This window comes from Dermacentor silvarum, chromosome 3 (genome assembly GCF_013339745.2).
Source record: "Dermacentor silvarum isolate Dsil-2018 chromosome 3, BIME_Dsil_1.4, whole genome shotgun sequence".
NCBI lineage: Eukaryota > Metazoa > Arthropoda > Arachnida > Ixodida > Ixodidae > Dermacentor > Dermacentor silvarum.
Genome location: NC_051156.1, coordinates 100006685 through 100025449, shown reverse-complemented (window position 1 = coordinate 100025449; position 18765 = coordinate 100006685). Strand labels below are relative to the sequence as shown.

The window sequence follows — 18765 nt, the reverse complement described above, 5'->3', positions numbered from 1 at the left end:
TGTGATCAACTACTGGGAAAGGAGCAACCTCTCAGTGACCTCCGCTTTTAGCATCACTGGGCTGGCAATACGGAAAGCTATGCTCCAGCACTCTTTGATAGTCTGCATTTAGACTACCATGACAAATCAGTGGGAAGTCCTGACATATCTTTACTCTCTCTGAATTCAGCCCACTGAATCATTAAACTAATTCGTCGAAGTCATGTCAGTGGAAGTTGACAGTGCTGCTGCCATTCACTTTACCTGCCTGAGACTGCCTGATGGTCGTATTGAAGCTTCGTTTCACCTGAATGTCTTATCTTTTTCTGGTTGCAGAGCAATATTGGCCTCATTCTGCACGCGGTCGGCGAGTACGACTTGTCATTAAGGTTCCTCGAGAATGCCCTCAAGCTGAACATTGCGTGAGTGGCATGCCTTATTCTGTACTGCTCGTGGCATCCCCTTCTTGGGTTATCTTCTTTAAAGGCTTGTGACAGGGAACTCTGTCACAATGGTCATTGGTTGCCTTGAAGTCTGGATAAACGTCTGTGAAAACGAGAAGCTGGCAAAAGCCAAGAAAAAAGAAGCTTGTGTATAGCTCGAAGGCGCAAACTTTCATTGCTAGCTGCGTTTAATACATTCAGGTATAACGGTCAGCCTGCTCCCGACATCACCACTTGTGTATGTGTAACAGAAACTCTCTGTACTGAGCGGCAATAGCAGCATTGCTTTGCAGCAACTAATGACCAGAGGGTTTGACCTAAAGTGCCTGAATGTGCTTGCTTTCTTTTTGCTAAGGAGCGACATCTTCCTCCTCACCCTTGCAACTAGTGTCAGCCACTATGTTCCTGATTTGCATGCGCAGAGTGGTGGAGTACGTACGCGACTTCGGTTTGTCCAGCGGCTATTTCTACACTAATAGACAATGTGGAGCAAGAAAAAAAAATTTAGGAAGATAGACTGGAAGAAGCGCACAGAGCATTTGGCTGCGAAGATCGAGGACCGAGTTTTGTGCTAGTGGTGATCAGCGAAGTGTGTGGTTCGTGTCCAGTCTTGAGGGATCATCTTCGGCAATCTGTATAGCTGAATCACATTGTTACCGTGCTTTTCATTGTCAACATCGTTGGACCACGTTTTGAAAGAAATGGGGGATGGAAACAGCTTCCAGCTGGAAATCCAGCACCAACAATAGGATGCATTGGCGGCACTTGAAAAGTTTGATACTTAGCATTTTAAAAGGAAACATATAGTACCGTATTTTCCTGTTTTTAAGTTGCACCCCCCTCAAAACGGCAGTTTTTCCGAAAAAAAAAAATGGGTATATACGCCGCATCGATGTATAACACGCACCTGTTCATTCGGTAAGCGATAATAAAAAGATTAGTGACGTTTCACTTCGAGAATGTGGCTCACGCGCCAGCGTATGGGTGCCAGTCCTATATAATTGCGATAGCAATGATATGGACACTCCAGGCATATTTCTGCCACCGCGGTTGTCGCGATGTTCCGTATAAAGTACAAGGGCGATAACATCATTCCCACGCGCCGTATGCTGTATGTGCGAGTGAAAGTGCGCAACGAAAAAAAAAAGCATATATAAGGTGCACTGATCTACAAGACGCACCGCCATAAAATTCAGAAACAAAAAAACACAATTTATACACCAGAAAATACAGTACAGGGACTTTCGTTTTATCATTAGCTGAGCTACTTTATCAACACACTACAGTGACTACACCATGCTGCACCAAACAATTCCATTTCTTGAACACAATTTCAATATTCTGACACTTTTTGTGGGCCTCTGTGTAAGAAAAACCGCGTACAATTTTGTGTGCATTTTCATAGTCAATTTATTTTCTTAGCTATTGTTAGTCTGCACTTTTGCGTTTAACACCTATAAAATGCTTTGTGTATACAAGTCGTTTTTTTTTGTAGCGCATACTTCTAGCACTGTAATAATGTTTTTTGCTGTAATGCAATGTATGGCTTTCACTGTGCTGGCACTGTAGCGACAAGTGCCGGCTGAAGCTTTAGGTCGCTTCAATTCACCCTGCACTTTTCAAGCTGTTTTTTTTTTTTTTTTTTTGCCAGTTCATGGTTGTGCAGAACCGGCACGGCACGACCTGCACGAGCCCTGCGCTTCCTCTCTGATGAGTGAAGGCTGTGCTGTGAATTCATCCCGCATGAAACCTGCACTGTGTGAAACAAATGGTGACATGCAAATGCTGCCATTTTGAGCTGGTGAAACGAATAGTGAGGTGAAACACCTTCTGAATTAGTCTAGAAAGTGCAGGTGAATGAAATGGACCTTATGTCAATGCACTGCACAGTTTTGTAGAAAGGTGTCAGTGCCACTGATCACAAGTCATCTGCTCCAAAGCCGGGACGTGAATACACTTGCCAGAGGGGAAAATTTGCATATTCTCTGCACTTGGGCTCCCTTCAACGGTGGACTGCACAGCACTCTGTTGCTGATATGCTTGCATTTTCGCTCGACAGTTTTGTAGCGCAGGGGATCGGTGATGACTGAGGCAGTGGTGCATCAGAGGCAAACCAAGCTGGCATGATAGCCGAATTGTGGCAGTTTTTGGCCTTTCTCCGAGCATTGTATGCACCACTTACTTGAGCAGCATAATCTACAATATTGTCCCACTGCGTAGGAATGAACCAATGACAAAGAAACTTATTAAATAAACAAGAAACACTTTATAGCGCTAACTTCTACCTGCAGAGAAAAGAACAAATTTGATGGTGACATTCATGACAGGCACAGTAGCTGTTCGTGAATCGGAGCTGAAGTGGCTGTCACTCAAGTCGCTGTTTATACATGCTGTAGATCTTTATCGATCACCCCTGCATGGCACGGTGAGTGTTCATAGATGAGCCGGAAGCTTCGAGTTGAAGACATACTCGGATAGCAGCACAATTCTGAGTACCCACTGGTCACATCGGTGATGGCAGGTAATGCAAAAGCTCTCTTTTCGAAACATTACATAAGATGATACGTCAATGCCGATGACAAAGTAAAGCAAACACATCACTCAGGGCTATCTAGGCAGAGGTGGACGGGCAGCGTGCAACTTATCAGCAGTACAGTCAAATCTTGTTATTACGTAGTTACATCAGACGCAAAAACACCTTCATTATATTCAATACTCGTTATAAGCATATATTTTTTTACATGCCGACACTGGTGATACACACTTTGAACCTACTTCGTCATATCTGATAATTCTTTGTATTCGTGTTCATTACACCGAAGGTTCGACTCTAATGTTGTCATAGGATAGTGACTGTGCACTGCAAGAAATGCTAGCCAGGAAGGTGAATGACAAGAATGGAGCTGTTTATTGGGCATCCCAGTTGAGGGCAACTGTACTTACACTACTTTCTGACTGCTGCTTTACTTTCGCTTGCTTCTGGAAGTTTCCCCAGAGTGAGCTCGTGGTCATGCGTGGTTGTCCTGTGTGCAGGTTCTATGGTAGCCGCAGCCTCAAGGTGGCGGTCAGCTACCACTTGGTGGCTCGTGCTCAGTCCTGCCTGGGTGACTTCCGAGGGGCCCTGCAGAACGAGAAGGAGACCTACACTATCTACAAGGCACAGGTGTGTGTGTGTGTGTGTGTGTGTGTGTGTGTGTGTGTGTGCGCGCGCGCGCGCGCGCGCGCACTTGAAAATGTTCGATTACAAGGGACACTGTCAGCCCTGCCTTGATTTGTGATGTGGCTTGTTGTGGAATGCCTTCCGCCCTGGAAGTGATAACAATTGCTCGCATGTGTAGAGTTGTTGCCTGTCCAGTCTTTCGCTGTTGTGGCGAGTTTGCAGAAGTTAGTGGCCAAACGTCGCAATTGTGGCGAATGAGGAGATAACACTAAAGAATGGGGGTTTAAAAAATGGGGGGGGGGGGATTTGCTGGTGTTTGCATGTTGAATAAGCATGCGTTTTTCTGTTCTTTGATCAAGCAGTAAATTTTTCAAGTACAGGTAAACATTGATAAAATGACGAAAATTCGCACTCACTTCGTTACTCAGCAATCTCAATACATTGAAATGCCATAATTATTGTGTCTGGGCCACAACCACAGGAGGGTCGCATCCTTGAATTATGATGTAAGTAGAATTTAAAAAAAATTATAAATCAGAAATTATGCATGCATAAGCCACAGCGCATCTGTTTTCAAGCATGCACCTCGTCAGCTTCGGCTGCGTACCTTTATCTCTGAAAAGTGTTGACAGACTGCAAGGAAACATCTCTTTTCTTCAGTTGTTCTCGCAGTTGATTGTCTGTTAATGGGAAGCTTGTTGACTTAAGCGTTGGCATTGTTGTAAAATTCGTCTTGCAAATCACTGTGGCTTGTCCCATCACAGTTTCCGTTGGCGCCACTTTTCACAGGCAGATCCTTGTGCTGTGCACTGCCTGGAGAATGTGCGCACTGTGCTGCAAGCTTTTGTTGCTCCGGCACTGCCTCAAAAGTATGCAGGTGTTATTGACTGCAACATTCCATTCACATCTGGCACGAAAGCCTCTTCATTTTTAATCGTCATGCTTGGCACACTCTGCCTCTGAGGATGGCTTCGCCTTTGAACAGTGCAGAATTGGCACAGTGCATAGAGGCATATTGCTTGGCACATTGGTCTCCTCTTTAATTGTTTCCGCATTCAGAGGTAAGCTCATCGGCTAACCACTGATGTCGTCATGAAGTTCACATACCGGTACACCATGACTTGTCTCGTCATGCTTTACCCCACTGCATACTTGTTCGCGCAATTTGTGTGTTGCCATTTGCAGGGCAGTGCCTGTTGCCATGCACTGCTCTGAACACACGAGCTATTTGTAGTATTCAGGCTAAAAGTACAAGTTTTTTTGGACATCAACTTACTGAAAAGGGAAGATGACTTGTTACATCAAGGGGTTTGTTCAGTTGAAGCATGTTAAATCGAAGTTCAATGTATTCGAGTTCTAAACTCAACGCTATTGCGTTATGAAACCTCGGATGTCCTAAGATGTCTGTCATGATGTGCAGCTTGGCGAGGAGCACGACAAGACTCGTGAGAGCTCGGAGTGCCTGCGCCACCTGACGCAGCAGGCGGTGGTGCTCCAGAAGAAGATCAACGACATCTACAAGAAGAACACCACAGCTGCTCTGCCTCCTATTCAGGTGTGTTTGCTTGTCAAGTGCACTGTGGCACATCACTCTCGAAGGGAGGTGAATAACTTGAGCTGTATTAGTAAATTGCCCTTCTACGATACCGAAAAACCCACTTGCCATGAGAGAAGGCTTGGTTGACCAGAAAACGCTGCCTTGATCGTCGGATATACTGAAGTGAATCGCGACGTTGTAGATTTTGATGGCGTCTGTTTTGGTGTGGTTTGTTTTTGATCAGTAACGATTGCCTACATTGTATTCTAAAGGAGCCAAAGACTGAACTTGGCAAGTTTCTAGAACTTTGGCCGAGTCACAATGGCCAGAACATATGGGAGAGAAATAAGTTACATCACACTGACGTAATGCCGCCAATGTTTCAGCATGAAGTTCCAGAAATGAAAGTTTTGCCTTTGTTTTTCGTTTAGTAATCAATGTATTTATATGAAATTAACGAAAATAGTTCTATAAAATACTGTGCCAGTCTAAACTGATTTAGTGCTTTTGTTGAGTGTCCCTTTAAGGAGGCATTCTAACTACAGTATTGTGTGCAGTTGTTTCCTTTTGAAATGGTCACCATCTGGTAGTTCAGCAGCTTTTTCTTTTTTTTTTTTTCCTACAAGCATGTTTTAAATATAAAGGCGACTGCAAGTGGAATCGAACATGTTCTTTTGCATATTGCAATGTGCTGGAGGCAAACATGGTTCATGTTCTATGAGTGTTTTCTCTAAGCAGCAAGGAAAAATGATTCCAATGCACAAGGGAAAGGGCACATTGAAATCGCAAGACTGTGACCACGAAAAATTGGGTGCATACCATAAAGAAATATCATGCACCACCTTTCTCTCTTTTCTGGTTATGAAAATTGGCTAATCATTAGATTCAAGGGTGCAGTAGAATCTGGTGACTATGGTAAATTCAACCCTTCACTTCTAGGTCTCATCATTGTCAAAGTATTGATTGCTGCAGAAAGCAGCTGTTAGCACGCCACGCGCTAATGCTTTCGCTCGTGCCCACTTCCGCTGTGCGTTAATGCCTTCTTTGCATCGTCTTTCTTTTGCCATGCTCAGATCCAGGCACCTTCCCAGAGCAACGTCCTCGAGATGCTCAACATAATCAACGGCATTCTTTTTGTACAGATCAGGTGAGGACCACGTGCTTTGCCAAGCACATTGATGCTTGGAATGACAGAAAATTGATCTACTAGTTGCTCGGGATTCATGTTAGAAAAAGCTAGCCTTGCAGACGTGGACACAAGAAGAGGAAACGAAGAGCACAAATGACATTGTGTTGTCCGTTTTCTGTTCTTGTGTACATTTCTGCACGCCTACCTTTTCTTTTTAACATTTATACTTTGTTGTTTTTAATGACACAAGGGCCAGAAATGGCCAGAGAGCGCCATGAGCATTGCATGAGAGAAGCGACGTTGAATGTGTGCTGAGCACATTCATTTGCAGGGCAGTAGCCATTTATTGCAAAGCACAATGTTTCATTTTTTTACATGCTCAATTTGATACACAAAAAAAATTCTGATGTGGGTGCAGGAAAACTAATGCAGATAATGTACTGGAGCCAAGTTGGAGGTGTGTAGTTTAAAAAACAAATAATTAATCAGTAATTAATCATTAACTCAAATAATCTGTCATTGTTTTTTGTTTTTGTTGGTATAAATGTACTCTACATGGTCAGAAATAAAGGTAAACAAGCAAGTCTTTCTAACATGTGTTTTTTAGTGATATCGAATGACGCTTGGTCTAGGGTTAAGCGTGTTATCATCCTGTGTAATTATCAGTGCTTGTTTCATCTTGCCTTGGCTCTTAAAGAAACTGCGGACCCTTTCTGCCATTGGAGAGTGTTGTGACGGCAATTTATTTCGTGAAATGGAATTCATTGTTGAGGATTTGTCGGTATCGCAGCTGCGCTATACAGACCCAGTATCGTATCTCAATTTGGCTTGACAGAGGCCATTGCTTAAGCCCAAACCGCATGAGAGCGATTTTATGCGCGACAGTGACGAGCGACGGGTTCCAGCGACAAAGCTGGCCGTCGCGCGAACAGATTGCTCATTCTTGTCGCTCAATCGCTCGGTTCTGGAAATCTAGAATTCGTTGCTTGTTGCCCAGAAGTGCTATAAGCGACTGGCCAATAGCGCGAAGCCGGCACAGGATGTACATCAGTCAAGTACTACCGATTGTCGCACGGAACAAGCGAACAACTAAATTTTGATACGTGCACAGATAAAAACCTAATGCAAGACCGTTAAAAATATTTATGCTACTATTTACAGTAAAACTCATCAACTTAAATTAATAAAGCATGCGTCACGCCAGTTTCGGCGCGTATTTGCTGCCCTCATACCGGCAACACCGGGGAGACGTTGCTCGAAGTCGTCGCTCTCATGCGGTATGACTTGCAGGCGACGAGCGCACGCGACAGCCATCTCCATCGCGTCGCTTGTCGCTGTCGCGCGCAAGATCGCTTGCATGCGGTTTATACTTTATAGTTGTGCATTTATTCTTGCGAGTAAGGGACACCGTATACCGTATATGTGACATACCGTAGAGTCTAACCTCAATATAACATGCGTAGACATAACAGGCTATCATATATAACAGAGTATAAATCTAAAATTTGCAAATTCATTTCACCAACGGCATGTATGATTATTAACAATATTGCATATAATGAAGGCATTTTCATGTCAGATGTTGCTTCGTTATAATGAGATTCAACTGAACTTACACTCGAACCCAGATATATCGAACGATTGTCGATATTGAATAACTGTAATGGCCCCTTGGGAATCTTATTGAAAAGCATCGCTCTTTCGTTCACCGCCAGATTCAATATATTGAACGCAGTGCCCTGCAAGTATGATTCTCCTAACGAAGAATGCGATGAGTTCTCATGTCATCTGAAATAATCATATTGCCGAAATGGCACTGTTTTGGCAGATGCTGTCAAGGAATTAAATGTTTCGACGAGAAGTGTGCTCATTTTCGGTGCTTTTATTTTTTAACATTCTATTTCAAGACATAGTAGTTGCAATGTATACCTCAATACATCAAAGCATAGCCTGATCACTGGTGTCTTGAATGGATGTATAGCAGTAATAATTGCTCAGACAGTTTTTTTTTTTTTTTATTTTTATGTGAAACTTCGAAGAAGGTCCTCAAGCGCGATGAATGAAAGCAATATTACTGAGAGTAAAAAAAATCTGAAATATACGAAATATTCACCGGGTTTATAGTTACCCATTTTTGTAAGTCGGATCACGCAATAAAATTATGAAGCTTTGTTGACGTAAATACTAGCCATAGTGACACCCATGCTGTGCAGGAAAGCAGTAGCTTCGCAAATATGAAAACGGGCAAGTTCCTATTGCTCAGGGAGCACTTGTTTTTACTCATTGCAGCAGGCACATGGTCCGTTTTTTCCTGCATTCTTTATGCTCGCCAAGCAATGGTCGTCAGCTCGTGGAGCATGCAGAAGCCTCCTCATACTTGATTATTGAATTCGATCAGATTTTCTGGGGGAGCAAGGTGATTTAGTGTGCTTTCAACTGGAGCTTATGGGGTCTCATACGTGCTTTATTCAATTCCTGTACAGGGCTGTACAGTAATTTGGAATGTTGCACAATATTGTGCAGTAATGAATAAGGGCACCTCAACAGGCAGCATTCAAAATGCAAAAGCTTAGAGAGCTAGTCAAGCTTCGGTTGAAGGTCGGTCTGTATTTGACTGCATGGCCTTTGTGTGGGCTTTTCGACGGGAAGAATTGCTCATAATAATTCGTGCATACGCTGTCATGCTGATGGATAAAAGCAACCCACAGGGGGTATAATAAAGTTGCACTTGATATTAGTCTAAAACTATTAATAAAATAATGCGCTCTCATGAGCATATCTACCTTTGTTTGAGACATCGTTAAAACAGCCTGTACATCTCATCGGAAAAATGACACGCCGAGAGAAGCTTCTGTGTCGTCGCTGCTCCTATCATTAAAAAATAATTTTGCCAAGTCGACCAAAGTGCAAATTTTGAGTCTTTTTATTAGAGACGTGCTAGGAGCACTGAAGGCTGATCTCGGCGATTCCTCCAGTCAGTTTTATTTTTCCAGACTAGCCAATCTGCCAATTATTGTAAAATCTGACAAATAGCTAAAGGTCAGTCATCATTTCAGAGAGTGCATGATGTTGCTAGTAGAATTGCAACAGAAGTGTATAAGAACGCGTAAAAAAAACTTTTCATCAAATTTATCGATATCTATAGGCGCAGTAACAAGAGTTGTAAATACCGTATTTACTCTATTGTAACGCGAGTTGTTTTTCAGATTTTTGCTACCTGAAGTCTATCCTTGCGTTACAATCAAATACCGAAATTCAAGTTGTCTAAAAAGTGCAATGATGCACCCACTTCTAATCAACGAGTGAAATGTGCAAGTGAAAGCGTGGAGGGAGGGGAGCGGAGGCGATGTTTAGCTGCGGCAACAAATGCGTATCTTGCGACCGGGCGCAAGGGGAACTGGCGACTCAATCTCCCACACGAAAGGAGGAAAGCGGGAAGGCAGTGCGGGAGGGAGGGGGCTTCTACTCTGCCAGCAACTGCATACTTGTACTATGCATGGCTGCGGGCTGTCGCACGCATCGTATCTTGAAAGCGATTTCCACACAGGTCTTACCTTTGTACGTGCTGTGCTTTCGCTGCTCAGTTTCCGTTCAAGCGATAGACCGCACGAACCTTTGCTCGCTGCTGCTGGTACGCTTGCTCATGCTAGCGTTTTGACAGTGGTTGTGCGCGGTTGAGTGTGATCTAATCATGTTTGCTTGTGTGCGCTTCATTAATTCATTTAGTAAGCGAATGCGTCCAAGTATATACAGCCGATCAAACTACTGTCCTTCGCATAGCTCTGTACTAATTTGCTATCGCAATTGATGCTTCGCCTTTCGGGCGAAACTGCGACTTTTTCATGCATCCTGTGGTCTCGTGTTACATTAATGGTTTTCTTTTTTTTTTTTTCTGGACGCAACAAAAAAGCACCCCTCGCGTTACTTTCGCGGTTTTATTTTTTCTTGATGGATGCAATGAAAAGTCACCCCTTTCGTTACAATCGAGTAAATACAGTATGAAAGGCATGGAGGAAAAATGGGCAAGGTGCGTTCCTCAAAATAATGGATCTTATTTGTGCGCCATAATGCCAGATTGGCTTTAGTGATTTTCACCGCATTAGAGCCCTGTAGTGCGGTGAAGCATACTGCCTGCGGCCGTTCGTTATCGGAAGGAGGATCGCCACACGGCTGCAGAAACGCAAAAGGCCTCCTACCCCAGTACATGCGCTCCACAAGAAATGGATGGCACTCGATCTTTTGACTGAGTGGCTCCTTTCATGGGGATCTATAAATCCCCACTTTTCAAGTTCTCGGGTCATCCATCCGAGAGGTGCGGAGTTTTCAGATAAGCTTCAGATAGGCATAGTTTATACTTTGAATCATCTACATATTGAACTATTTTGCAATCCCCTTCGAGTTATTTGGGTTCAACTACCATATTTTCTCGAATGTAACGCGACCACAATTTTAACGCGAAAATCGACTTTTCAGTCCGCGAATAAAAAAAAAAGAATTCAGAGCCCTTCCCCTGTCGAGAAAATGGGGATAAGCGAAGCTTGTGGCAAGACGACGCTGTCACAGGTTTTGCGCTTCGTTTGCCCTAAACTCGGGGTCAGCGGCTCTTCGCTGACGTTTAGCCTCGGCTTCGGAAGCCCTCACACTAGAATCGGATGACAAGCTTCTTTTACCCCCATTGTCCAGGGAAAGGGCTGGTGATATTGTCTTTTGGGTCTCACGTGTGACAAGGCTAGTTCAAAGGCGCGTTACAGGTTCCCGAGCCCACACTGGTATGTGCCGTTGAGCTTGGACCCTTTCTGCACTATCACCAGGATCGGCCCACTTTTCAGTGTGACACCACTTGCGAGCCTGTAAAGCTTCACTTAAAAAATAAAACCATAAATGTAATGTGAGATGAACGTAAAGATAAATGGTACCTTTATTTAAGGAGTCAATTCAGAAATGAGTTCACTTATCGTCGTCTGAGGAGACGGAGCTTTCCTTGGGCGGTATTTACTTTTTAGTTTCAGAGATAGTTTTACTTTTGCGAAATTTCGGCGGCACTCACCACCGAAAGCATCCCCGACAAGTGTTTTTGATGCTGTGCCACGGTCGATTGGTCGATTATCAGTGCCAAGAGCGCTAGTGCAAAGAGCACTGTCGGCCATATACTTCGAGGTGTTCGGTGCCAAAACAAGCCAAGTCTCGTGAAATTGAAACTATTTCCGAAAGTGATCGCTGAAAATCAAGTAATCCGTGCCCTTGAGCTTGTTTCAGATCGTTTCACTTCTTAAAACACCCTACAACCATTTAATTTGGGGACCGTACCAGGCCACTACGAGGCCCTTCTAACCGACCCCACATTTATAAAGGCCTCACATCGCTGCCGCTACAAGAGAATCGTTGACTCATTGACGTCAAGCCGCAGAGCCGCGATGGATTTTCCCAGCTCCTTGGTCATCAAAATTACTCGTCTCTCAAAGCGGCTGTCACACCAAGCGCTCTGCGTCACCATAATGTTGCGAATGAACATAGTCTAATCGCGAGAGCCCGCAGTGTAATGCAGCACCGTAACCGAACACTAGTCACAAGCACAGCAAAAAATGTTGTGGATTCCAACAAAAAAGAAGTTTTAACTTCTGTCGACTTGTCTATGGATTAAATGGAGACATAAAGCTACAGATTGCCAACGTAACGGTAAATAACCGCAGAATTTAGGATATTTGTTTTTAAAACGTATATTTTCCTGTTATTCGAATGTAACGCGAAGGTAGAGTGCAAGCAAAGCAAATCATGAAAAAAAATCGCGTTACAATCGATTAAATACGGTATATCACCTCTTGCTATGTGCAACAGCGCAGCAGTTTCGTGTGCAGCAAGACATCTGCCTACGTAGGTGAATCTTTTCATCAGTATTAATTCAAATGACATTCAGTGCTTGTGATACAACTGAATCTTCATGTAAGGTACACCGATGTAAAGAAATAAATATACAATGTTTCTCGCCTATATTGGCGTGTAATAGATATTCGAAAGTGTTTTCATCTCAGCTTGTCAAGCTGCAACCACCATTGCAGCCATCACAGCCCCAATTTGTTGGGTCTCTCATCGGTGGAATTTTATTTCCTTCCTGCCACCCTCCTTCATTTCCCACAGTCCGCAGGACATTGAGAACTTCAAGGCCGAGTTGGAACGTCGACAGCAGCTGGCTGCGGCCGAGAAGAAGTCTGCCACTGCCGACGATGGAGCAGCCACCAAGGAGCCGTCGGACTCTTGTAACGGTGGTGCCGTGGCACAGTCTGGTAGTGCGGTGACAAATGGCAGTAGTCCCGTCGACACGACGACAACGATAGAGACGTCTTCCTCTGGGGATGCCGCCACTGTTGCAGCTGAAGTACCGAGCCGGTGAGGAGGACGGCATCACCGTCGCCGACATTACCATCCAAGAGGCATGCATCCCTTCCATCAATTTACTTGTGTGGGAGACTCGTGAAACGATACCGGCGCCCGCGGCATGTGCCGGATGGACTCTTCAATCCGTGCCCGTGGCATCATCTATTTACTCCTCCCCCTCTACCCAGGCTCTTGCCCCCTTTTCTTTCTTACAAAAGTAGCATTGTAAATTTCCGAACTCGTTCTTTACACACCTCAATTTTCTTTTTTCTTCTTGCTGTTTCTGTTGCTGTTTTATTACTTACATGGCGAGTGCACGAAATTGAGTGATTTCTTCGTGGCTTGAGAGGGAGAGTTACATTTTCTTATATCTCTTCCTCTACAGGCTTAGTCCTTCTTTTTTTTTTTTTATTGGACAAGTGTGCTGTGCATATATGTCTTCTGGCTCAACGACATCCTTTCTGGGGGAAGTTGCACTTACCTTGGTAGCGTACTGTTTTCTTTTTTTCACGTACAGGCTGCGAGAGTCGCTACTTTTTTTAATGCTTGACACCCACCGTGTAAGAAAATGACTGTGCATAGGAAAGCAGAAGCCCTCATCGTCGGGTAGTGCGTAAAAACAGAGTTGGCGCACTTGAGATCTCTCCTTGCAGAGTGGTCTATCAAACAGTATGAGCATTTTTCTTTCAATGTGCAACAAACAGATCAAAGCAGCTCTGGTGGTTTTTTTTCTGGGGGCTGTTGTCCGAGCTGCTAGTGTGTAGCAATAGCCTGGTAGAGTGATCGCTGACCGAGTAAAAGTAGACACGGCCCAATTCGCAGGAATGGACTGTATCGAACCGTTGGTCGTCATTGCTAGAAAGCGCTCGAGCTCGTGTCCTTTTGCACACATGTCGCAAGCGAGGTGTGTTGTTCAGTCAATGAACCTTTGTATCTGCGATTGCAAAGCTGTTTTTCAGACCTTCCGTTGCCTCGTCACAGTGAAGATAATGGTGACGATGATCAAGTCTGAAAATGACCAGTTGTACATGAGAAAAATATTGCCTGTTTGTTTTTTGTTTTTTTTACACATTAAGTCAGTTTGTTTAGTGAACTGTGTTTCTCATTGTTTCTGCCCCCTTTGGCACTTTCTGCACACTTTATTCGCTTGCCGGCAAGCAGTGCGATTGTTTTGGGAGCTGCAGGTTTTCAAGCTCGTGCAGTCATTTCCGGTTTAGACTAGCGTCGTCGTAAGGGGCTGAAAGAAATAGCATGTATTCGAAAAAAAAAATTGAGACAAATTTGTCGGGCACTCCGTACAATGTGCTCTTCTGCGTAAGTGTGAAGGGCCAGTGCAATCTGCGGGATATCGTTTTCGCATACGCAAGATTTGGGTTGTTTCACAAGCGTCCCGTGTTACCCTGTGATTCCTGAGCTGGAGCAGCATAATAAGATGATTATGAGTGTATACACCAGTCGCTCAATCTTGTATTCAGTGACGAGACGTTTTTTTCTTTTTTTTTTTTTTTTTTCATAGTTGAACGAGAAATGTTGGCAACGGGTATCGTGTATCAGGCCAAGCCATTTTCTTTTTTTACATATATTTTAGCTTTTTGCTCAGCAGAACCTTGTTCGACTTTGTTCTTGCGATGTGAAGCGAACACAGAATTGCATATCTAGTGTGTATAAGAAAAAACTTTTTATAACTGGAGGCAACACCTGCTGTTTTGTTAGAGCAGAAAACTCGTACGAAGGTGTGGGTACTGTTGAAGGCTGTGCATGCTCGTAATAATATACCCTGTACATAACTGGCTGGAAAGCGAGATAGTTGGCATCTTTCAAAGATCTTGCTAGTTTCTCAGTACAATTCTTTTGTGTACTCTTGCAGACAACATCGCAGTCTTCTCTTGCGAGGCTGCTTTTTTTAACTGTAGTGACCAAGAAGTCGCTTCAGTGCAGCTGTCAACAAAATGTGCGTTGCTGTCCTTTTTGGAAGCTGAATTATGCTGATGATCTAGCCAAGTATACATTTATTATTCTCTTGTTGAGAACCGTCGTGCTTGATTTTTATTGCTTTTTCACGCTGGCACATAGAGAAGACTGCTGGTTGAACTTCCCGTAAGTCACTATGCAAAACTCCTAGACAGAGTCTGAACTGTTTCTTGGGAAAGGGAAAACAGAATGTCCACAGTGATGTTTTACTTGTCGGTCACTTCACACAATTAAGGAAGTAGTCAAGTCCTCAGGTACAAGAATGACTGGGAACAGTTCAGGCCTAGCACAAGGGTGAGGTGCGATATATCTGATTCCCCTTATGACTGGCTCCCTGTTTTTTCAACTGTTAAGGGCACCGGAGTGTATTAGCACAGAACAATTCACTACTGCAGTGCGCGTAACTAAGGAAGGCTGTGTGTGAATACCTCGGGGCAGTTACCACGCATGTTCGCATCGAACTGTGCCATTGCAGCTGTTGCACTGTGCTGTGATGCTCCAGCGTCCAAGGAACCAAGTTTCAGTGCCTTTAATGTGTTAACCTGCTGACAAATGTGGGTGTGCATGTGTGGGCATCACACCCGCAAGAGTTGCTGGCGGCTGGTGCGAAGCACTTTCCTGATAGCGGCACCTTCTGTCTGAAGCTTGCTACAGGTCTGGTTGAGGATTCCTTAATATTTTTCTCCTCGAGACCCTGCAAGAATTTGCGCTGACCATTGACCAAAGGCGAACAAATTTCATCTGTGGCATTCGCCTTGCAAAAGAGTCACAAATGTTGAAAAAAAAATGCTTAACCAGTCTACAGGGCAACTTTTCAACAGATGTGAAGCTAGCTTGTGCGTTTTCGAACGCTGGGCCAGCTTCTAACAGATATGAAGTGAGGCTGTGCATGGCCTTGACAGTTGGCATGATGGATTGTTCCTGGCACCGGGCGTGAATTGGTATGCAGATAGAGCATTGCGTTGCTCGAAACATTTTGGAACACGTGGACCCCCATTAGCAACATTGAGGACAACAACATCTCATGAGGCAACCTGTCCTTGCATACCAAGTATGTCATCGTTTTTATAGTGATGAGGTCACTGTACCAAAGTGCCATGATTCCCGATGATGACATTTCTTTAAAGATGGCAAGGGCAGTGTAGGCAAAATCTTCTCCAACCTTGGCATGTGTCGCATCTACACCGATGGCTTTGCGCATGAACTTGTTTCACAGTGCTGTCGACGAACTGCCGACCATTTGTTCTTTTTTGTCCCTTCTGACATGTTACTTTCTCGTTCTTGCTTAACTGTTGATATAGTCTGTGCATACTGCTAGTCAACTGTGTGATGTATTGTGACCGGTGGCTGACTTCATTCAAGGGGGCGGTGTGCCTTGTCAATGTTTACAAGTGAGCTGTATGAGGGGCCTTCTGCTTATGTTGTGTAAACTCGAATACGCTGTCTTCCTTTCTCTGCACTACCTGTCTCGACCGCGCACTTGTGTGGTGTTAGAACGCTCAGCTGTCCACACTTTTGCGAGGAACTGCGGTGGGGCTCCAACGAGTGCCGATCTAGAGCCTAACATATGTTGAAACTGGGATGTTCTTGAGACGGCAGGCAACAGCTTTCTTGGAATTATGGGGTTGCTCCAACAAGCAGTTTTGGTGACTGGTAACATGTTGAAGCCAAAGCATATGTTTTTTTTTTTTTTTTTTTTTTTTTTTTTTTCCCCTTCTTGCCGGGCGATTTTCCTCAACTCTGCTGTTATGTAAACAGTGGCACTCTTGCTCTTCAAACTTGGAGAACGGTTCTGCGACAACCCCAATTCTTTTCTTCCCCCCTTTTTTTTTTTTTTCACAGCAATTTGGTGGGCGAAATTCTTCTCCTTCGTTTCGCTGAACCGTGCATTTTGTAAATGACTATGGGCTTCATGCTGTTGCCATGGAAGTCATGAGCTTATGCAGAAAAGTCAGCATGCCGACTGCAGCTTTGTGCAAGTGCTGTGTGCCGTTTGCGCATCATCTGTGTGCTCTTGCTTGCTGGCTGTAGATAGGATGAAAATCTACGCCCGCATTAGCAAACATTCTTTTATGCAAGATTGTTGCCTGCATGCTCAGTGTTTGGGCACCCTCTCCTGATATCGAGGCTAGCGTGATGTCGAGGCTATCGCCATGGTGACAACCATTCTTGGTGCCACAGGCTCTTGCATGAGAGAAGGCTTGCGAATTATATCGTGCGGTTTATCTTGCGTGAGCCCATTGCACGCCTGTGTGCAAGGCTTGTGGAAGGATGTGCTCATCATTGCATTTGAACTGGTTAGTGATGTTGCAGGGCTTTTGTCGTTCGTTTTCCTTTTTTTTTTTTTTTCTATTCACCTTGAGACGAGACGCCTGCTGGGTGTCCATAGTGATGCACCATACCTTGGCTCATAGAAATGTTAGCCTTTCTAGCTGTACCTCTGTCCCACTGTGGCAACTGTAATATTTAGAGTGTACTCGCATTCAGAAGTGCGTAGTACACCATGTGACGTCAGTTTACTGTTGGTTTAATATGCAGTGCACATATGTAGGTGTTGCTGTACAAAAAGAACAAATAGCAAGTATTAGTAGTATAAATAGAATAGTATAGTATTCTATAGAATAGAACACTATACAAACCAATTGGATCCAGTTAAGACCAACAAAGACTAATTGTATTTCATGAAAATAGCAAATGGAACACTTTTCCTATACTCAACCTATATAACAGCACAGTGTGTTTAACTGATGCTTAAAAATCGTGCATAGCAAATGAAGGCATTGTAGCAACTGCCTTCACAACACTGTTTTCAGGCAACTCATCCAGGGACAACAAAAACCAGCAAATCGATTTCATGCCATTCAGAAAGCTAAACTGAAAAGCGGCGCTGTCTGTAAAAAAAAAAATTACAAAAAAAACTGGTCATGCCAGTCTAAAACCAGCCAGATGGTGACAGAAGTACAGCTTGAAGGGTGCAATACCCTCTTGCCAGCTGGTAGTAGCCAACATTGCAGAAGACTGCTTTGCTGCTTCTAGTTTGCATATTCAAGTACAAGTTGCAGTTGACTGCCATTGTTGAACAGCAGTACCATACTTAACGAGAACATTTGTTTTGCATTTTTCCCCCACACAGTGGGCAACGACAGAAGGAAAGGCAGACAAAGTTTGGTAGTACGTGTCGTCTTCTGTTGAAAGTTTGTTGGCTGAAATGTGAGCTGCGACTCCTTTCTGAAAGTGAGCCGTGTTTTGCGCAGCAGATGCTGGAGGACGTGTTAGGCCAACTCGGATACAGAAATGTAATCCTGGTAGCTCATTTGTACACAGAAAAATATTACTCTTAGAAAGGCTTAGGTATTAGTGGCTCTTTTTATATCCCAATCCATAGCCCAACATGCTGCCAACTTGCAGGCAAGGAGAGTGTGCGTGGCCCTAAACCGATTTTTTAGATGTGCCATTTAAGAACAGAGAATCATACAAACGCAGAACACTCTGGCTGATCATTTTGGTTGATTGATGCCTTGAATGTTTGCATGTAGCTGCACTTTTCTCCTTCCTGTTGCTATGATCCTTTTTTTTTTAATATTATTTACAGGTAGTTGTTGAGTATTAGCAGTTACATAGGAGCTGGGCTATATTTTTTTGTTGTTTCGATAGATCCTAGCATTCCATGTGTTTCATAGAGAACAACCTAGCCAGTTTGTTGTACAAATGAGTCAGCTTGTAAGGTAGCCATTGTTAAAAAAATAAAATGTTGCATCAGTGCTAACCCATTATTGTCTGTGTTCCACAACAGTTTGAAGTTAATAGTAGTCTTTTTAGTGTACATTGCATTTTGACACTTTTCGACCCTTAAAGATTCGGTTGTAACTGAAATTAAGTGGATGTCTACAATGTGCATATGGAGTGCAATTCTCCACAACACATGCATCGAATCCTGGCCACGGCGGGCGCATTTCGATGGGGGCGAAATGCGAAAACACTCGTGTACTTAGATTTAGGTGCACGTTAATGAACCCCAGGTGGTCCAAATTTCCAGGGTCCCCCACTATGGCGTGCCTCATAATCGGATCGTGGTTTTGGCACGTAAAACCCCATAATTTAATATATATTTTTTTTTTGCACAACACATGCACCTATTGGTGTGCAATTATTCTATAGTTTTGAATAACATATT

At 43.8% G+C, this 18765-nt stretch overlaps 1 protein-coding gene across 1 annotated transcript in view; it reads left to right on the top strand.

Moving 5' to 3' along the window:
- The window catches only part of LOC119445613 (clustered mitochondria protein homolog), a 65091-nt gene extending 46734 nt beyond the window's left edge, over window positions 1-18357 (top strand). Inside the window, 5 exon segments of the mRNA XM_037709875.2 lie at window positions 316-401; window positions 3456-3585; window positions 5003-5137; window positions 6193-6266; window positions 12384-18357. Of these exon segments, the coding sequence (XP_037565803.1) occupies window positions 316-401; window positions 3456-3585; window positions 5003-5137; window positions 6193-6266; window positions 12384-12636 (678 nt within the window). The 3' untranslated portion in view covers window positions 12637-18357.
- Window positions 18358-18765: the final 408 nt, after the last annotated feature.